The sequence below is a fragment of the Trematomus bernacchii genome, unplaced genomic scaffold, assembly GCF_902827165.1.
Source record: "Trematomus bernacchii unplaced genomic scaffold, fTreBer1.1, whole genome shotgun sequence".
In the NCBI taxonomy this organism is placed as follows: domain Eukaryota; kingdom Metazoa; phylum Chordata; class Actinopteri; order Perciformes; family Nototheniidae; genus Trematomus; species Trematomus bernacchii.
In genome coordinates this window covers 2234791-2257054 of record NW_022987581.1, presented here as the reverse complement: position 1 = coordinate 2257054, position 22264 = coordinate 2234791, and the positions used below count along the sequence as shown (strand labels likewise).

At 40.1% G+C, this 22264-nt stretch overlaps 1 protein-coding gene and 1 long non-coding RNA gene across 4 annotated transcripts; both read left to right on the top strand.

Moving 5' to 3' along the window:
* Positions 1-583: 583 nt before the first annotated feature.
* On the top strand, positions 584-9781 carry foxred2 (FAD-dependent oxidoreductase domain containing 2). 3 transcript variants are annotated; one of them, XM_034127173.1, is made up of 10 exons: positions 584-729; positions 1905-2119; positions 2861-3166; positions 3907-4158; positions 5737-6045; positions 7014-7180; positions 7501-7666; positions 7797-8023; positions 8101-8271; positions 8882-9781. In XM_034127173.1, the coding sequence occupies exons 2-10, from the start codon at positions 1908-1910 to the stop codon at positions 9115-9117; spliced, it is 2046 nt and encodes a 681-aa protein (XP_033983064.1). In that variant the 5' UTR covers positions 584-729; positions 1905-1907; the 3' UTR covers positions 9118-9781. The 3 variants fall into 3 exon arrangements, with proteins under 3 accessions (XP_033983064.1, XP_033983063.1, XP_033983065.1); XM_034127172.1 differs by having other exon boundaries at positions 584-866; XM_034127174.1 differs by having other exon boundaries at positions 584-887.
* A 699-nt stretch (positions 9782-10480) lies between these two features.
* Positions 10481-11675, top strand: LOC117479928. Its single transcript, XR_004555603.1, has 3 exons — positions 10481-10546; positions 10881-10994; positions 11561-11675. It is a non-coding gene; the product is annotated as an uncharacterized LOC117479928 (long non-coding RNA).
* The last annotated feature ends 10589 nt before the right edge of the window (positions 11676-22264 follow it).

Below are 22264 nucleotides of genomic sequence, written 5' to 3'. Positions count from 1 at the left end.
AATATTCAAAAAGAATATATAACTATTAAAAAAAAAGATTCAAATGTTTATATAAAAGTAAAAATTAAATATATTTTATATACATTTAAATACACCAACAAACACAACAGGGATATGATGATTACTCTAAAAAATGTATCATTATTTATATATATATATTTATACCTTTACCAGCTGTGACAAAACCAACTAATGCATCAATGATCATAATCCAGACATTACACATAATAAGTACTTTTAATGTTTCAGTACTTTTACTAAAAGCACGTTTTGCAGGAGACTAACTTTACCAAGTATTTTCACACATTTGTGCTGCTACTTTTACTTAAGTAGAATACTAGAGTACTTCTTCCACCTCTGAAGATATATCATGTCATGTAAGGTTTATTATTACATTCTAATTGAGTCATAGAGATTATTTAGGTTGATTAAACACACTTTGTGGACACTCCTCATCACAACAACCCAGTGAGATCCAGCCCCTCTCCCCTGTCTGGTATGTTGTAGCCCCGCCCCCTTATGCAAGCAGCCTCCATTGGTGTGTGTTGAGGGGGAAGTGTGTTGTAGCCTTGTAGCGGATTTCATACACACAAACACACACACACATACACACACACACACACACACACACACACACACACACACTTTAAAATGCTCCACAGTAAACATGTAGACTTCATACATGCTGAACTACACATGCTGCGTTCAAGGGATCGCCTGATGTAAAAGGTAATGGTGTGTTTATGGATCATAACTCCGGACACTCATCTGTTCACCGGTCGATGGCAGAGCCGCATCCCCAGGAGAGGCACTAACCGTCGGCTGGAGAGCTGCTGCACACCCGGGGGATTACATGCTGTCTAAATGCACGTTTACACCTATTTAAAGTCGGTATATTATATATTATCGCATTAGATGCATGTGTGTCTAGTGGGTCGCCATATTATTTTGGATTTGTGGATGTTTTCAGCAGTAGAGGTGTTAATGTTGGCTAATCATGGCCCACATGCAGGGAGTGAATAATGCAGTGTTATGGAGTTACTTCATAACACTGCATAAAAACATGTTTGTAATACTAATACTGTACTTAAGTAGCCTAACATTTTAAGGTAGTTGTAGTAGCCTACTTAATGGTGGAAGGAGTTCTCATTTAAAAGTAGTAATACTGATTTGTAAAAATACTGTTGCAAGTTCAAATGTATTTAATATTACTTGAGTAAAAGTACAAACGTTTTGGCGTAAAAATATACTTAAAGTAGGCCTTATACAACATGGGAATCCTCAAGCAAAGTACAAGTACCTCAAAACTGTACAGTATTTGCGTAAATGTACTTCATTACATTTCAGCATTGCATGTACTCATGTACTGTACTTAAGTACAATTTTGAGGTACTTTACCTGAGTATTTTCATTTTATTCAACTATATACTTCTAATTTATTACATTTTGGACACTAAAAATAAATATATTTGGATGTAACCCCTTTGTATTTACCAACACTTTGATTAGTAACTGTCATTTAATTACATATGTTGTCTTAGTAAGTTTAACTAGTACCCAGAGGTGTACACAAATACTCAGATTGTTTAATTAGGTAAATGTAGCAGTACTGAATTGTAAAAATACTGTTACAATTGAAAGTCCTGCATTCAAAATCTACAGGTTTCCATAACATAGTGGAGTACAAGTACAAAGTAGCATAACATGAAAATACTTGTGTATGGTGGAAGTACCTCAATACCTCGTACTTAAATTCAGTATTTAAGTAAATGTACTTCATTACATTACACCACTTGCGGGGGGGATGATAGATATCTTATGGTCCTACAATATTCTAACTACCTAATGGATTTTCTTTATGGTTTCTTATGCAATACTGACACACGTTGCTTTGTGTCCAACAGGTAATGGATTCAAACCTCCCTTGTTTAATCCTCCTCCTCTTGATTGGCTGTGTGAAATGCTCGTCTGATAACCAACACAATGGCAGCCGGCGCTTTGGTTACTGTGTGCTGGGAGCCGGGCCTGCAGGGCTGCAGATGGGCTTCTTCCTGTCCAAGGCCAAAAGAGACTACATCATCCTGGAGAGGAACTCAGGACCGGGCAGCTTCTTTAACAAGTAGGAAACCATTTTGAAACTTGTCGTATGGTAAAGAAGCCCACAGAAATTGCAGAAGAAAAATTGTAACTGTCTATCCTACACCTTTAAGAAAAGTACGCCATGCACCGAACAGTGGGACTACAACTTCTGTGTCATTGGGCCCAAAAATACTTTATCCCATTGACTCACATTGGAAAAGGGATGTCCGTAAATGAGCATATCATAGCCCGTATTCAGATCATTATATCCTAAAAGTGAAAAGTTCGCAAGGGTTTTCTCGACAATAGCAATGGGGTATTTCCATTGGCTTTTGGAAAACTGCAGAAATCTAGATCTGCTGCAAACACACATTTCTGATATTTCCACATCTTGTTCAGCAGGATAATCTTCACCTATTAACACCACTTTATGATTTCTCAAGTAAAAAGCTAACGTTAGGCTATAAAGGAACTACAGCACGGTCACATGACTTCACGTCACCACCGCTAAGCTAAAGGTGGCTAATGTTGGGCTATAAAGGAACTACGGCACGGTCACATGACTTCACGTCACCACCGCTAAGCTAAAGGTGGCTAATGTTGGGCTATAAAGGAACTACGGCACAGTCACCACCGCTAAGCTAAAGGCGGCTAATGTTGGGCGTGATGACGTTGTGTGAACGGGCCACGCCTCCAACGCTGTATCCAGCTCTCTCTGTAAACATCCATGGTCTACCCTCTGAATCACCTTTGCCTTCTCTGCTCTGTTTTGTCCTTCAAGGTATCCCCGGCACAGGAAGCTCATCAGCATCAACAAGATCCACACAGGAAGGCAGAACCGAGAGTTCAACCTGCGCCACGACTGGAACTCGCTGCTGAGCGATCACCCCGACCTCCTGATGAAGAGAGTGAGCTCTGAGTTTTACCCGCCGGCCGACGCCTTCCCCCTCTACCTGTCCATGTTTGAGAAGGAGCTCGGGCTGAGGGTCCGGTACGGTGTGGACATCGGGAGGATCAGGGCGGTGCAGTCGCCCAAAAACAGGAGCTACATCCTGACGGACCAACATGCTGCAGACTACACATGCAGGTAGTGGAACACCTGGCTGGATCAGGCTTACGTTGGGTCAGATAAGATAAGATAAGATGGACCTTTTTTAATCCCCTTGGGGAAATTCAGTAGTTCAACAGCAACAGGGTAAGAATGAAAAACAGGACGGCACAGATTCACACAGATTAGAGATTAATAAAATGAAAGATACAAATACAATTATATAAATATTAAGTAACTTTTAAATAAGAAATGAATTAAAATGAACATATATACATATTTGGGTCATATATACATATTATATATATTTACATGTATGTGGGAAAGCCTTATCTGACGTCCACTGTTTGTCTTTTAACCTCTTTCAAAGTCAACTTTATTGTCAATCTTTCAGTTTGTGTGTACAGACAGAGAGATCAAAATACCGTTTCCCACAATCCCGAATACAATAACAAGATATATAAAAATATGTAAAAAAATATGTATATACCTATATCTATATATATATATATATATATATATATATATATATATATATATATATATATATATATACACAATCAACAGACACATTTATACATATGCATTATTTCCTTCTCTCCCTTGATCCTCCTTAGCAATGGTGATGTTATGCATAGCAGCAATTTGTTATCAAGTATTAACAACCTCTAAAATGTCCATATTGACCAATCAGAATCGAGTATTCAACTAAGCCCTGTTATCTTTCGTGATAATCGGCTCTTTTAATAAAACGTGATGATTTTGATCCTCTCCCTCAGCGTCCTCCTGGTGGCCACAGGTTTGTGGGTTCCTCAGAAGGTGGAGTTTGTGGGTTCTGACCTGGTTGAAGGCTACGAGTCCATCTCCACCGATCCTGAGGACTACAAGGACCAGGCCGTCCTTATTCTGGGGAAGGGGAACTCGGCCTTTGAAACGGCCCAGAGCATCTTGGGAAGAGCGAGCAAGGTCCACATGCTGAGCTCCAGCCCGGTCCGACTGGCCTGGCAAACACATTATGTCGGAGATCTCAGGTAGGGTTAAGATTTGGTTTCTACTGCTATCTATTGTGTCTGTTTGCTGGAGGCTGTTTGCACATCAGGGCTTCCAAACCTTTCTTTTAGATGTAGTCCCCTCAACCCTATGAATTCTTCAGGCCTGACACCATTATTTTATGTTAAACTAGATGTTATTTAACACTTCAAAGTGGATATTTACAATACTATTTTCAATTTAATTGGTCGTGTTTAGGCCAGTTTTGTTCAAGTCTGCATTCATACTTCTTCATTCATCTAATTCAAAAGTATATCGCTTGCTATTAGCTTACTATTTTAGCCATTTATGCACTGCTTTTAGCTCACTATTTCGACTGCTAATTTGGTTATTTAAGATATTATTTTAGCTATTTATCAATTACTTTAAGCTAACTATCTTAGCGAGTCATCCATTATTTTAAGATTACTTAAAAAAAAATCTATTCTACTTTTAGCTTACTATTTTAACCAATGTTCTTAGTGTTTTAACTACTACTTAACTTTTATTTGAGCTTTTAATTTTTACCTTGAGCAAACTGTTTAAAGGTCCCATGTCATGCTTTTCTGGTTATTACCCGTCCCCTTGTGTTATGTAGCTTTTTCTGCATGTAAACGGTCTGCAGAGTAACAAACCCTCAAAGTACACCCTGTAGCGAGTAAAACTCTAACACAGAAAAGACCTGTCTATGCTGCCCCAGAAGGCCTCGTTGGAGATTTCTCTTTTTCCATTGTTTACTTCTTGGGTATAGTGACGTATTTCGGGTATAGAGCCGTTACGTTACGTCAGCGGAGCCGTTACGTTTGGACCAATCCGCGGACTTCCTCACACACACACACACACACACACACTCGGCGGGACGTTGCAAGGCTCGCTGCTGCGAGGAGCGGGACAGTGTGAGCTGGCTCACTGGTGTGGGGTCGGCGAGACAGCGAGACACCGCGGAACTCAGCCTGGGCACACACACAAACTCCCAGCCAGGCTGCGGGTGTGCGTGTGTGCCCAGGCTGAGTTCCGCGGCGTCTCGCTGTCTCGCCGACGGCCACTGGGCTCACAGGGAGGGGGGGGCAGGAGCTCCAACAAGCCGTTTAGGACAGAGAGTGAATACACATACTATACAGAGATGCTGTATGAGAAACCAATGTGAGTTTGGAAAATTGCACAATATACATTTATTTTAGTAGACCTCAACAATGGAATTATGATCAGTAGAAATGGCCAAAACATGGGACCTTTAAAATAGTATTTATCCGTTACTTTTTTCTATTTCACAATTAATCAAAGCCTTAAAGACAGTTATTCCCAAAACATTGTTTAATTACTTTAAGCTAATTGTTTATCTCTGCCCACTCACTAACTAATTTACTTATTTATTTAGACCTCACTCAATATTTGGATATACATTTCTCATTAAATCAGTGTAATGTTTATTTTCTCACATTTTAACGTAGCTACCCCATTGCAACTGCAGAAGGACCCAGTTGGGAACATGTGTCCTTAATTACAACTTCACCAACTGTTCTTCATTAGAGTTATAAGCACTTTTACTCTAAATGTACCTTTTTGTTTTTGTTTTTCAGAGCTGTGAATAATGACCTTATCGACACATATCAGCTGAAGTCTCTAGATGGGTTGGCGGAGGCTCGTCTGGACAAAATAGGCATCACTCAACGAAAAGAGAAGAGCAGCAGGAGAGCGGGCGCTCAGAATAAAGCGAAGTTATACCTGACTCTAAAGAAGCACATTCAACACCAGGAGAAGAAGAACGGCTCTGACGTGTCAGGAGAGGAAATGCCAGGGTATCACATCGATAACTTCTCCATGCGAAAGCCCTACGACCGAGTGATTCGATGCCTCGGGTTCAGATTCAACTTCAGCGTGTTTGACAGGTATTAATGGTAGGATTATTATAAAGAGTGGTGCAAAAATGAGTCCTAAACCTGGAAATAAGTAAGCGATTCAGCAATTCTAGTTAACTTATCTCATAGTCAATGTTTTTTGGTTGGGTTTATGTGTCTAAATGAGACGACTAAACGTCATCACGTCCAACATTAACCTCCTTTAGCTTAGCGGTGGTGACGTGAAGTCATGTGACCGTGCTGTAGTTCCTTTATAGCCCAACATTAGCCGCCTTTAGCTTAGCGGTGGTGACGTGAAGTCATGTGACCGTGCTGTAGTTCCTTTATAGCCCAACATTAGCTGCCTTTAGCTTAGCGGTGGAGACGTGAAGTCATGTGACCGTGCTGTAGTTCCTTTATAGCCCAACATTAGCCGCCTTTAGCTTAGCGGTGGTGACGTGAAGTCATGTGACCGTGCTGTAGTTCCTTTATAGCCCAACATTAGCCGCCTTTAGCTTAGCGGTGGTGACGTGAAGTCATGTGACCGTGCTGTAGTTCCTTTATAGCCCAACATTAGCCGCCTTTAGCTTAGCGGTGGTGACGTGAAGTCATGTGACCGTGCTGTAGTTCCTTTATAGCCCAACATTAGCCTCCTTTAGCTTAGCGGTGGTGACGTGAAGTCATGTGACCGTGCTGTAGTTCCTTTATAGCCCAACATTAACTTTTTACATCTGGCAATGCATTTATGTTTCAACAATTATAAAAGTAGTATTATAACAGTTTGTCTTGTTTTTGGCAATATTCCAAAATCCAATGGAAGAATCCCATTGGCTTTTTATCGAGGGAACCTTTGTGATGTTCACTTCTTGGTCAATCTACAAAATAACGTCATCCCTCCACCACTCCATAATGTAAATATTGATTCATCCAGTAGCATAATGTTCCGCCCTGTCAACAAAGCCTCTCTCTGGTGACTCTGTACATTTGTATATTACTTATATAATGTTTTATCTCCATAGCTCTGCCTGCCCTCCCATCAGTGACAATGCTAAAGGCAGGTTGCCCAGTGTGACGCCGTGGTATGAAGGGATGAACACCCCCGGCCTGTTTGTTCTGGGAACAGCTGCTCACTCCAGAGACTACCGCTCATCTGCGGGCGGCTTCGTCCATGGTTTCCGTTACACAGGTACATTTGAGGCCGTGGCTCCTAAACTATGGAACGCTCTGCCGGCACACCTGGCTCTGTAGACTTTTTAAAATGTCATCTAAAGACATTCCTGTTTGGGTAGGCGTTTGGGTAACTTGTGTACTTTTATTCTAATTTATTCTATGTTTTTATTGTGTTTTCCACAGTGTATTGTGTTTTTAGCACTTCTTAACAAGTGGCTTGTGTGGTCTTTTATGATTCGTATGATGTTTTAATGCTTTGTTACTTAAGTTTTTAAACATTTGCTCCTTTCTTTTAAGATGATTTTTCTTAAACGCTTTTTAAATGTTCTGCCACAGTGCGAGCCGTACATCGCGTACTTGAACAGCGTTACCATAGTAACCTGTGGCCGTCGACAAAACTGTTGACGACGCAGCTGCAGTCCTGGATGCTGAAGCGACTCAGCGAAGCTTCCGGGCCGTACCAAATGTTTCAGGTGCTGGGGGACGTTGTACTTCTTCGAGGGTGAGCCAACGGTGTTATTTTGATATCTAACATTAGCTTTTTACTTCTGGAAATCATGACTGCGCCACTCTTTTAATCCCTTCTTCATACTCATTATATAATGATGCTTTCTTCTGTCCTTGACTCTCAGCTCTCACTGTGAATACGTGGAAGAGTTTACTCTCCAGGCTCTGCCTCAGTTCTCCTCTGTCTCGGGCCACGAGGTCTCCGAACATGGGCTGATAGTCCTGGTGATGCAGTACGGGAACAACAAGATCGACTTTCTGGGGCGGAGCAGGGCCGAAACAGACTGGACCAAAGCCTGGAAATCCAACTTCCTGCACCCTGTTTTATACTACTACGACACACTTCCTACTGGTGAGTGGAGATGCTGTCTCAGGAAGAAATAAAAACAAACTCTGAATGTATGTTAATGTTCTCCTCTTGTTCCCCAGAGGAAGACATGAGGCTGCGTCCCACTGGCTGGCCGTTACCGAGGCCCAAAGCGATGCATCACATGGTGGAGGACTTCCTCGCAGAATGGGACACTCCAATTTCTCATATCCAGCCTCTGCGGCGCTTCCTGGAGCATTGTGTCCAGACTGACCTCAGGGCCTTCTATGCTGGTAAAACTGTTTGTTTGTGATACAAATAGTATTTTTTTAATTTATGAATTAATTTATTTATTTTTCATGTATTTATTTGTGTATTAATTATTAAAATGGTAATCGCAAATGTAAGGGTTAACACTATTGATTTACCATTGATTATATAGCAGACCATTTTTTTTTTTTAAATTGTATACATTTATTTTTACATTTCTGTGCCTTTTAAGAAATAATTTATATTTATTTAAAATAATTACTTGGCCTTACAAAACAAGATATATTTTTAAATAACTTGTCTTTTTGGAAATATATATATATATTTTTTAATAATTTCTGGGGCTTCTAGAAATATATATATTTAAAATAATCTGTGTTTTTAGAAAAAAATTCATTAAAAAAAGAAAAATGATTTTAGAAATAATTTTGTTTTTTTAATAATTCCTTTAGTTTTTTAGAATTATTATATATATATTTTTAATCATTTCTGTATGTCTTTTAGAAATATTATTTTTAAAGGATTTCTGTGTCTTTAAGAAAAAGTGTTTTTTTATTAATTTGTGTGTCTTTTATAAATTATGAATTTTGTAAAAACCTTTTTTATGTAAATAATAATTTCTGTGTCTTTCAGAATCCTGTTTCCGCTCCTCCCTAACCCACCGCAAGCCGCCGCTGTTTTGTCAGCAGGGATACTTGAAGCGGCAGGGAGTCGCTCACAACACTCAGCTGTGGCAGCAGGTTCACGGCGCCGCACTGATGCCTACTGACCAGGAAACGGGAAAAACATCCGGGTCCGACCCTGCGTTCCCAAACTACCTGGCACAAGCTGGAGCCTCCGTGTCTTCAGGACTGAAACTAGACTTCTGATTGTTTTTACTCATGCGTGATAAAGCTATGCCTGAGATGCTGTTAAGGACCCTCAGCCTTGCTACCTCCAGCATCCATAATGATTCTGTCCATAAAACCAAATACCTTGACAGAATAACATCCTACTGATCACTGGTTCCAAAAGTTGTCGGCTTGTAACCCTTTAAAATAAGGCATGTATAATAACAAACGTAATGTAAATGTCTCACACTTGACCATTTCAACCAAAGAGTGATTTTCTTTTCTTTATTTTGATATTAAGGGGTCCAAAGAAGTAATATTATCCAGTAATTCACAAGAAAAACAGCAAAGATTAGTCCATAAAAAACATAATGTGTGTGCAACAGATGAATTGTGTGTTTCCTTTTTTAATAATATCTCACAGCCCCTCCAACGTCATCATAATGCGACCTGTTGGGGACCCCACCCCCCATGTTGGAAATCACTGCTTATCACTGGAGCAGCACATTGCCCCTTGAATGTTCCCTTATTGTTGTTCCTTATAAAATATGTAAGTGCTTTATATATAACCATTTTCATATCATGTAAATCTGAACTATCTGAAGCTTTATAGGTGGAGGGTGGGTGTTACACAACGATTATGCATTCTACATTTTACATGACGTTACCTGATGAAACGTATATTAAAGACACTGTTTTTAAATGAAATGAATGTGTTTTGTGGACTATTATTTACTATAATTAAAATATTTTATTTTATTCAAAATTCTTACTTCAACTCTTTATTTTATAAAAATATTTTATTATTTTTTGTATTTATCTTTAACTTTTTTAAATCTAAAATGGAACAATTGTCCGTTAACAAATACAATTGTTCATAAAGAGATTTTATTTCAGGGCAGAGTGTTAATGAAAATATCAGTTAGAGGATTATCATTAACTAAATATGTATAAATAAGTCACAAGAATTCATATTCTTATTTAACATTCAAGTTGTGAACGGTAACTATGCTAATCAAAATGTTGTTTACAAAGGGGTGAAATCCAAATATATTATTTTCTTTGAAAATCCTATAAATGAGGAAACACTAATTCTGTTGCTGTTTTTAATTGTATTCAAGTTATATTGAAGCACTTTTAAGAAAAGAATGATAGTAATCTTCAAGTTATATTGAGGATTTTTTATAAAACTTCCATAGTAGTCAGTTTTTAGTAATGCAGTAAGGCTTATCTTAAATAGTTTCAAAAGTACATCAATACGATAACTTGGTTCCATCACTTAATATTTTGAGGTCAGCCTGAGAGGTCAGCAGGCGCTGGGGCTCAGGGGGAATGGACCTACAGACGGAGGTGCTGTCATAACAACAACACTGGATCGCCCCTCCCCCATCAACCTACTGAACAGCACAGAGTATGAGGTGCTTCAGCTAAGGATCTGCTAATCCAGTGCTTTAAAAAGAGTACACATGTAAGGTACTTCTACATTACTTAAGTTCATTACCTTTACACTTCTACTAGGGAAATGCAGCATGTAATACGGCTGTTTCTCAGAGACACTCATGAAAAGTTGACTCTTAAGCAATATGTGGTTTTCTCAGGACACATGATTTTATAGAATACGATGCAGAAGTACACCTGCATAGGCCTACTTTAACTTTAGTGAGGTTTTGAATACTGGATGTTGACTTGTACTGGGTTATTTTCACACTGTGGTTTTTATTTTCTATTTAATAACTCTGTTCTGCTTGTTTTTAGCTGCATGTTTATCTTACTGAAAATAATCCCTGTGTGTTCCTGTTCAGCAGGTTATGAAACAAAGGGAGGAGCGGCAGACAGGTGAGGACATAAAAGGGAAAATATGTAGTCAGACGGCCTGACTCCATTTCATACTTCGACAGCAGGAGGAAGAAAACAGGGTGAGTGTTAACACCAGGCTCTGCTGGGTTTTTAAGACATTCATGATTTAGACTATAGTCTAACAGAGTAAATCATGAATGTCATGAAGGTTTATAATGTTAGTATAACGAAATGGGTTATCGAAAAAAAATCTTTTTTTTCTAGAATCCACGGTGACATTTTCAAATGTTGTAAACGTTTTAATTTCCTGGCTTCTAATTCATCAGAGTTACATAACAGGAAACCGCCCAGCGCAGACAAAATGGAGAGCGGCCTGTCAGAAACCAAAGTTTATCATTATGATGGTTTAGATTTAAATAATGCTGTTATAATGTGTGTGTGTGTGTGTGTGTGTGTGTGTGTGTGTGTGTGTGTGTGCACGTGTGCGTGCGTGTGTGTGTGCGTGTGTGTGCGTGCGTGTGTGCGTGCGTGTGTGTGTGTGTGAGTGTGTGTGTGTGTGTGTGTGTGTGTGTGTGTGTGTGTGTGTGTGTGTGTGTGTGTGTGTGTGTGTGAGTGTGTGTGTGTGTGTGTGTGTGTGTGTGTGTGTGTGTGTGTGTGTGTGTGTTGTTACTGGTTTATCTCTCAGGCTGGAGAAGATGAGTGAGGAAGAGGACACGTGTTCAGTCTCCAGCTGTCTGTCTCTGAAGAGTGACCGGTCTAAAGAATTACCTATAGTCTTCAGTAATGAACCTGGACCCTCAGAAACAAAGTAAGAGTCTGTTTCTATTGTAAACTGACCTGAAGAGGATTCAGTTTTTATATCATCTGATAATCTCAACTGTTCTTTAATGATCGGAGTAAAGAAACTCAGTAGTGTACAGTAACAAAGTTTAATTGAACTCTTGCTCCTTGGCGATCAGCGATAGTAAATGATCTACTAGTGAAACCATCCTCACACTTGACATGTTGAACTTTGTGTTAAAGGGGACCTATCATGCAAAATGCACTTTTTGATGTATTTTCTACATAAATATGTGTCCCCGGTGCGTCAGGGAACTCACGCAGCGTCAGAAAATAAAACCCTCTCTCTTTTCTTCCGTACCCAAATCTCTAAAAACGGGGCTACAACGGAGCTGATCCAGATTTGCGTCCGATATGACGTAAATCATATTGCATGGTGGACCCACGGCCCTATCAGAAACGTTGCTGTATCAGAAACAATTCCCGACGTGTTTTGGACGTAATAGTCTTTGTTTACATTAGCAAGCATCGTTAACACTCAGAGCTAAGCTGTACTGGAGAGCATGTGTAAGAAGCAGGATATAAAAAGGAACTCACCTTGTGGTATAACCGGCAAGAGAGAAAGCCTTTGAGCTCCATACTGTTTCAGAAATAATCCTTGATCTAATAATCCTAGCGTTTCATCACCGCAGCATTTTAGACAGTATCTGCCAGGTCCCGCATGAGCCGGCATAAGCTCCGCCCCCTCTGATTTTTTTTTTTTTCAGTTTAAAAGAAGAAAAAAATCTTTATACCCAGAATCAGCACTTTTGTAACAGGAAGTGAAATAGAGGGATATGTGGCATGGCTAGAATGGGTGATCTGTTTGATTTTTTGACCAGAACATTTGGTACCAGACCTATGCTATTGCCTAAAAATAGCATGATACGTGACCTTTAAATCAAGCTAATCCAGTGGTTCTCAAACTTTTTCTGTCAGGCCCCCCCTTTGGAGAAAAAAAAAAGTCGGGCCCCCCCAACACAAATAGTCACGTAATGGGCCAAGTTAACATTTATTAAAATACATCAATATGAACGTGTGCATTCCTTTGCTAGAACAGTGATAATAAAACAATGCTCCATAGGTCTGTGTGGTAAAAAAATAAATACATAATACAATTGTGCAATCCCTTTGCTAGAACAATAAGTTATAATACTTTGCCACTTTGCAATCTGTGCAAAAAAATGAAAAGAAAGAAAAGGCTGATATTTGGCAAAGTGTGTCTTATCACATCATTAGTGGCTGCAATGAGCCTGTTTGGCACTGCACATTTCTTCAAAACAGGGTTGCAGGCTCAGTGGCGGCGCCAGAGATTTATTTTGGGGGTGCTGTGGTGTAGCTTGACGTTTCATAGAGGGTGCTCAAACATTTAGGGTTTCCCATTAATGTACCGGTCGTACAGACAACACACACACACACACACAACAACACACACAACACACACACACACCACACACACACACACACACACACACACACACACACACACACACACACACACACACACACACACACACACACACACACACACACACACACACACACACACACACACACACACACACACACACACACACACACTGTGCGACCGGACATCTCCTTCATAATGCGCCTTCTCCTCGTTTTCCCAGCATTCACTGGATTATCTGTAAATCATACAAACAAAACCAAAACGTTGATATATCTGTTTTCCTGTTTTAGTTTAAAAACAGAATAACGTAGTTTTCTTTGTTTTCCGTTTTTTCGTTTTGGTTTTAAAACAGAAAAACTAAAAAAACAGAAAAAAACAGAACTGGTTTTTCAGTTTTCCTATTCGGTTTTGAAACGGAAAAACCAAATAACGAACCATATACAGATTTTGGCAGCCCATTTTGAGCTGTAGGCCATATTTTTGCAGATGTGTTTATGTTTAGCCTGGAGGACCTGGTAGTCCAGTTTTCGCTGCTTTATTTTGTTTCCCATAGGGTTTATATTTGATTTCTGGTTAGGGGGGGGAGCTCTAGGTCCCACGGCCCGTGGTGTGGCTGGCTTGTGTGGGTTCCCTCCTTCTGTTTGTTCCTTTTGGCCAGTCCTCCAGACCACTTTTTGTTTCCCGTTTCGCTTGTGTGAACAAACGGCTGATTATCAATAAATGCTCATTACCAAGTACCGGTTATTGCGTGTATTCTTTCATGTTGCGGGTCTCAGTACGAGCCACTACCGCGGAGTAGAGGTTGGGGCCGTAACAATGGTTCCTGTCAAGCGAACTATTCCGGACACCAGCACCCGACCGGACTAGTGCTATGTGCTCCTCTAGGTGATGTCATGAATCCAGACAGTATGCTTAAACTATCTACCTGATCATGAAGATATATAATATAGAAACCTTTTTAAAATATCAAACTAGAATTTGTCACCTTGTTGTACCTTTGGTGAGAATCAGCTCCACTAATGTAAAGTGCTATAAAGGATGTGTTCCTCTCCACAGAGGGAAGAGGAAGAGTCGTGTTCCTGTGGAGGAGCATCTGTCCAGCTGTGCTCTGTGTCAGGACGTCCTGAAGGATCCAGTCTCTACCAGCTGTGGACACCGGTTCTGCAGACAGTGCATCACCTCATACTGGGAGCAGCGACCTCCATCAGGAGACTCCTGCTGTCCCCAGTGTGGAGAGAGATGGAGCATTGTACAAAGTAAGAGCCGAACACATGCAGCATCTTTACCTCCGTCTGGGCGCTGGGTGTCTTCTCTTCCAAAGAAACACTATCATCTCATCTCTTCTTTAAGGCATTGCTTTTTAAGTGTGTACAAACATATTTACCATGGGACAGCAGTGTTTCCCTAAAAAATGCTTTCTGTCTTAATCTCAGGGAAACATTAGCCCTGCACAAATATAACATTTAGGGTTGAGAGTAAAGATCTCTGCCAGCTAGTATTTGGTTGTTCCTTTTGGAGTCTTCATGTCAAGAATTGTTCATTTTTATTCATATTTTGTTTAGTTTTGTGATGTTAGGCATTGATCTTCTTCCAGGCATTTTTTTAAGTGTGTACTAAAACAGACAGCAGTGTTTTCCTTAGTAATACCTAGTAAATACTGGACAGATCTTAAGCTCAGGGCAATGCTAACCCTGCAGAGACATTTGACAGAAGATAGTAAAGATATGTGATGGCTACACTGTAAAATGTTTGGCTGTAAAATTACAGTAAATTACTGGCTACTAGTTGCATGGATTTCACAGTAATTTACTGTAAATATTTCACAGCAATTGACTGTAAATATTTTACAGTAATTTACTGCAGATATTTTACAGTAAATTAGAATAAAAGTACAACTAAATACTGTGACTTTACAGTTGCCATGGTACCTTGCTGTACATAGATTACAGTAATTACCTGTATTTTCACACTATTACTGTAGAAGTAATGCAACACAGTAGCCAGTAATTTACTGTAAATATACAAATGTAAATAATACGATAATATATTGTAAATTTGACTAGTTAACTGGGATTTTACCATAACTACACAATTCAATCAGCTCAATCAACAAAGAAAAACAAAGAAAATGCCCATTTTAACTTTTTATTACTCCATTGAAGTGCAAAGTATATTTCACAGTGTCTTGGACTTATTGTTACGGCCCCAACCTCTACTCCGCGGTAGTGGCTCGTGCTGAGACCCGCAACATGAAAGAATACACGCAATAACCGGTACTTGGTAACGAGCATTTATTGATAATCAGCCGTTTGCTCACACAAGCGAAACGGGAAACAAAAAGAGGTCTGGAGGACTGGCCAAAAGGAACAAACAGAAGGAGGGAACCCAAGCCAGCCACACCACGGACCGTAGGACCTAGAGCTCCCCCCCCCCCCTAACCAGAAATCAAATATAAACCCTATGGGAAACAAAATAAAGCAGCGAAAACTGGACTACCAGGTCCTCCAGGCTAAACATAAACACATCTGCAAAAATATGGCCTACAGCTCAAAATGGCAAAGAGGTATTCTGAAGAGAGTGTCTCCCGGCGTTAGGATAGGCGAGACCTCCTTCTACTCCAGCTTCTCTTTATATATACACACAGCTGAGTGGAATTTGGAACACCTGGGCAGAGGCGGAGCCAGGGGCAGACCAGGTGCACCTGGGCAGAGGCGGAGCCAGGGGCAGACCAGGTGCACCTGGGCAGAGGCGGAGCCAGGGGCAGACCAGGTGCACCTGCAGCAGGAGGGGAGCACTTGTCTACACAGACCAAGCCCCCAGAAAGTGCGCCGGACTCTGAGTAGAATATTCGTTGTGGCCAAACGGCGGTACTACACTTCCTTTAGGTTGCTGGGCCCGGAAACACTTTTTCCCATTGACTTACATGGGGAAAGAATGGTCTGTAAATCGTTGGATAATTTTTTTTAAACTAAATAAACTACCCAGTATGAACGTTTGTATAGCCCTTATTAAAAACATTCGGTCCTCAAGTTGTAAAATGTGCTAATAACGTTATTCTGAGAGTTATTTTCCTCTGCATTATGAACGCGCATCTAACCCACGGGACCGCGCCGCCCGGCACATTCATGTGATGTGACGTGTTCAGTACTACATGAGTTTTACCTTTACCCATGGATGCACAATAAGAACGGAACCATATATTAATATTACCGACGTAGATTAACGTCCCTGTAGCTTCTTATTGCACTTGCAATATACCATTAAAGGAGTTGAACGTTGCTGTTTGCTATTACTATAATACCACGAGTATAAGCCAGAGTTTACAACCTTTGCATGTGGGCACAACACGTTTTGACCCAGATAGACATTGCCCAAGGAAGTCGTCATACTTATACATATATAAATAAAGATATATGTGTCAAAGCTCTAATCAAATTAACAGTTGTATTAATTATACTTGTATATGTATATATATATATATATGTATATAGCCTGTGTTGTATTTTTATACACACAAATGAACAACCTTGTGTGTGTCAAATAACAAGTTGTATTGTAGTGTTTATTTTGGTGTTGTTTTATGCTTATCCACATTTTGATTTCAGAGCACAGGAGAATGCTGGGCACAACATAAAGCTCAACAGTGAAGCTGGCAATGCTGAACAAAACCATCTAGTTATAATATTTATTCAGCTGAAAAAGTCAAAGCTCTACGAAAATGTAATTAAAAATACATAAGCATTTCAGGTAGAAATCAGCATTTGATATAGAAATTCATAAAAATAAGAAATGAAACCTATAAAAGAGATGTTACAAAATGTATACCTCTGATGGCTGGCATAGTAGAACTAGGTGAAAAAATTAGTGACAACAAATTTTAATACAATTTATATAGATTAAAAGGTAATATAATATTGATTACAATGATTCTATTAAAAAATCCACCAAACATGATCAACAGGAAAGCCCTCTGAAGGCATGTTATGGTTTGAAAAAAAGTTGAGGATGGGGTCCAGACAGTTAAATCAGGAGGGACTTCATTTTGTTTAAAGAACACTTATTGACACATGCTATATGATAAATGTTAAGTCTTTGGCGATTAGACCCCGATCCTGAAATCTTATATCTAAAGGGGGAAATGCAGCCGTGAGCATATAGGGAACCTCCCCGGGGTCTAGACACCGGTGATGATGATGAAGATCTGGATTTGATGAGGAGATGGGATGAAGAGGAGGTGTGATGAGGTCTTTGGATTAGCTCTCCTGGCACTGGATGTGATGAAAGGAGATGGGATGAAGAGATGTGATGAGAAATGCTGTTTTCACCCCAACCTCTGCTGCTGAATGATTTTATATATTGTTACTGAAAGTGCTCGTCTTTGATATTATAATGATTACACCAGAAAGTCACTCTTTGTGAGATTTATTTTTTCACATTTTTCCCAGCCACAAGATGATTTCATTAAGTGGAGGCCTCAAAGCTGGGTGAAGGTATTGATGCACGGATCAATGCAATCCTTTACAACAGCATTCCACTATGGTTAGGGATGTCTGTAAAAAAAGGAGAAATAATCTTAAACAAAACAAGTGTCGCAATATAGGGAAACAAACTGTGACAAAAACATATCAATTAGATCAGAATCAGAAATTATAATAAAATAAGTTACACATTTTACAAAATACACATCCTGTAACAGTTTGGAGGATTTAGCAGCCTGGTATATTACACAGTTTTAGCGGCATATATATATATATAAATATATAAATATATAAATATATAAATATATATATATAAATATATATATATATATATACACACACATGGTTGGTATTTAACAACAAGGGGTGTTATAGTCTGTGTTGTAGTGTGTGATATTGGTATTTATGGAAACATTTTACACCTTTCCTTCAAGTATTATACGTTTTAGTTACTTGTTGGGTGCTTAACATGAATAATCACAGTTACTATTATTTTACTCCATCACATTTCAAAGAGAAATAGGCTATTGTTATTCTAACTCCACCACAGTAATCCATCATCAGCTTTACTTTTTAGATAAAGATTTAAATCACAATTGATCATAACTCGAAATACATATATTTGTATATATTACCAAGTGGTTTCATGTACAACCCACACAAGTGTCATGCTAAATTAAGCTCTGTTGCTTGGATATCACTAGATCCTGTTACATCAGCGTAATATAAAAGTAGCCTACACAACGACTGATGTGTAAATTAGCATAATTACTAGCTAGCCGCTAACTGCAACGGCCGCCTCGTTAATATCAAATCCATCATAATAACAACCCATTACCATGCTGTCATGAAGGCGCGGTGCTCTTACCTCTTACGTGTAGGCAAATTGACGTGCTTCTTCTTCTCTTGAAATTGACATGCTTGATGTGAACGAGCATTTTGGGGAGTGTGGTTAAAGTTGTGCACGCGCTATGAGCGCACATACGGGTACTTCTCAGGCATGACGGGTAATCTGTGACGTTTCGCTCTCTCAAAAGTTGGGCCATTTTATCATCATGCGCCAATGAGCAACTCTCATAGGAATGAATGAGGCCCCGCCTCCCACGCTGTATCCAGTTCTTATTATACATCCATGACACAGACATCCACTCGAAGTCAACCATTTTTCTGAAGAAAGTGCTGACATGGGGGTTTAAATTGCCATGCCTCTTTTTGGCTTTCGAGCCCGTCTCAGGATTAATGCCCAGGAAGCACCTGAAAACAATAAGCCAAGACAACAATTTCAATTTGACATAGATTTATATGTTGCATAGTTTATTTGAAGGCACATGCAGCGGTGCCCCTTTCAAACCAAAGAAAGAAATTAGTATTTAAAGCCAAGCAAGAGCGATAAATGCAAGAAAATCACTTAATTTGTTGTGTTATCACAGAGGATGGTCTGAATACAGTATTTTACTATGAAATAATACAGTAACATGTTGTGAAATCCTGGTAATCATTTATCCTGTACATTCACAGTAATTAACTGTGCCTGCATTGATTTCACTGTGAAATTCAAAATTACAGTATTATATTGTGAACATTACAGGTAAAGACTGTAAAGTGGTAAAACAGTAATTTATTGTAAAATATTACAGCTAAATATTGTGAAATCATGGTAATATTTTACAGTGTAGGATTGTTGTCTTTATGTCCAGGTTTCTTCCTGGTTCATCTGTTTTGGGTTAAGTATCGTGTTGTAGACATTAAGCTGTTCTATTAAAATCATAACTTTTTAAACCCTGTCTCTATTTTAAAGTTTGATTTTCATCATCAAATTTTTCCTGATCCTCTCATGTTTGCTTCTCTTTCAGCAGATAGTGGTGTGCAGGAGGTTTTAGATGAACATAGGCTCAGTCTGAGGAGGAGATGTGAACGTGTGACTGAAGGAACTGATCAAAGTGAAACCCTCCTCAACAGCATCTTCACTGAGCTCTACATCACACAAGGCCTCAGTGAAGAGGTTAATACCCAACATGAGGTGAGGCAGCTGGAGACAGCTTCCAAGAAAGAGACCCTCCATGAAACTCCAATCAAGTGCCAGGACATCTTTAAAGCCTTACCTGACCAACAGACTCTCATCAGAGTGGTCCTGACCAACGGAGTCGCTGGAGTTGGAAAAACCTTCTCAGTGCAGAAGTTCACTCTGGACTGGGCCGAGGGTTTGGAAAACCAAGATGTCAGTCTGGTGATCCCGCTCTCCTTCAGGGAGCTGAACCTGATCAAAGGTGAGCAGTACAGTCTTCTCAGGCTGCTCCATGTTTTCCATCCAACCTTACAGAAGGTCACAGCAGAGCAGCTGGCTGTCTGTAAAGTGCTGTTCATCTTTGACGGCCTGGATGAAAGCAGACTTTCTCTGGACTTCAGAAACAATGAGGTTGTGTCTGATGTCTCAAAGCAGTCCTCAGTCAATGTGCTGCTGACAAACCTCATCAGGGGGAAGCTGCTTCCCTCGGCTCTCGTCTGGATAACTTCCAGACCTGCAGCGGCCAATCAGATCCCTCCTGAGTGTGTGGACAGGGTAACAGAAGTACGAGGCTTCACTGACGCCCAGAAGGAGGAGTACTTCAGGAGGAGATTGAGTGATGAAGACCTGTCCAGCAGAATCATCTCTCACATCAAGAGCTCCAGGAGCCTCCACATCATGTGTCTGATCCCAGTCTTCTGCTGGATCACTGCTGCAGTTCTGGACCACATGTTGACTACAGACCAGAGAGGAGAGCTGCCCCAGACCCTCACTGACATGTACTCACACTTCCTGCTGGTCCAGACCAAGAGGAAGAAGGAGAAATATGGTGAGGGACATGAGACGAGTCCACAGCAGCTGACGGAGGCTGACAGGGAGGTTCTTCTGAAGCTGGGGAGGCTGGCGTTTGAACATCTGAAGAAAGGAGACATCATGTTCTACCAAGAAGACCTGCAGCGCTGTGGTCTTGATGTCACCGAGGCCTTGGTGCACTCAGGAGTTTGTACAGAGATCTTCAAAAGAGAGAGTGTGATCTTCCAGAAAACAGTCTACTGCTTTGTTCATCTGAGCATTCAGGAATTTCTGGCTGCAGTCTACTTGTTGCACTGTTACACCAACAGAACCACAGCGGTACTGAAGGACTTCCTGAAGAGAGACTGGCCCTATAAGAACAGTAAAAACAGATATCAGGATTACCCATCCCTGGATCTCTTCCTACAGAGTACCATGGAGAAATCCCTCAGAAGTAAAAATGGCCACCTGGACCTGTTTGTCCGCTTCCTTCACGGCCTCTCTCTGGAGTCCAACCAGAGACTCTTAGGAGGCCTGCTGGGTCGCACTGACAACCGTCCAGAAATCATCCAGACAGCCATCAACAACCTGAAGGAGATGAACAGTTCTAAAATCTCTCCTGACAGGAGCATCAACATCTTCCACTGTCTGACAGAGATGAAGGACCACTCAGTACATCAGGAGATCACAGAGTTCCTGAAATCAGAGAACAGATCAGAGGAGAAACTCTCTGAGATCCACTGCTCTGCACTGTCCTACATGCTGCAGATGTCGGAGGAGGTTCTGGATGAGTTGGACCTGGAGAAGTACAAAACATCAGATGAGGGACGACGGAGACTGATTCCAGCTGTGAGGAACTGCAGAAAGGCACTGTAAGTCCAGATGTGATTAACTTTATACATTTTATCAAAAGTTTAGTTGAAGACAAATGAAGGACTTTAGAAGTGTTCTCACAGCAGCATGTGATCACAACATACAGCAGTATGTTACAGTTATCAGTGAATGCAGTCATTCAGATATCATTCAGTTTGTTCAACATCTGTTTTTCCACAATGTTTAAGAGTTTAAAATAAGATCTGATAGGCTGACAATGAATATAGAAAACTCTATTATTATATTAAGTTGATTAACATAGAATGTTACTCAGAACATGAACTTGTTTCATCAAATTAATATAGTGTTTCCTCTCTTTATGATGACTATTTATGTAATATTTGTGTGACAGGCTTTATAACTGTGGACTCTCAGAGTCTCACTGTGAAGTCGTGGCCTCAGCTCTGAAGTCGGACCCCTCCCATCTGAGAGATCTGGACCTGAGTAACAACGATCTGCAGGATTCAGGAGTGAAGCTGCTGAGTTCTGGACTAAAGAGTCCAAACTGCAGACTGCAGACTCTCAGGTCAGTTCAATAACTGGATATAATAATATCATTATTATAATTCTATATCTTTTTTATATTCATCGTTTGTAGAATTTACAGAGAACAAATACATTGAAATTATTTTCTTCTGTTTTTGCTAATGGTTGAATATCGATCAGAATAACAAAGATCAGAGAAGGTGAATGTGTGACGGAGAGAGTTTCAGCTTCCACAGACTCACTCTGTGCTCCATGAGTCAGTGGAGATGCTGTCAGTACTGATGAGCTGTGAGGGAGATGAAGGAGTTGTTAAACATCTGATGAGAGAAACTGCTGCAGAGAGTTTGAGATTATCAGGGATTTGTTTCTACACCATTGCTGACATTCAAGCTTGTTCAGCTCTGAATAGATTATTAAACCTCGAGTTATTTCAAACTGGAACATTGTTTTTTAAAGTTACATAATCTTTTCTTTATTCAGACTGAGAGGCTGCAGGTTGTCAGAGATCAGCTGTTCTGCTCTGGC

Bases quoted from the DNA above. Each gene is read 5' to 3' on its own strand.
- foxred2 (XM_034127173.1), top strand. From the start codon at position 1,908: ATGGATTCAAACCTCCCTTGTTTAATCCTCCTCCTCTTGATTGGCTGT. The intron at 3,167-3,906 runs GTAGTGGAACAC...CCTCTCCCTCAG, and splicing joins GCTGCAGACTACACATGCAG to CGTCCTCCTGGTGGCCACAG. The intron at 7,181-7,500 runs GTACATTTGAGG...GTTCTGCCACAG, and splicing joins CCATGGTTTCCGTTACACAG to TGCGAGCCGTACATCGCGTA.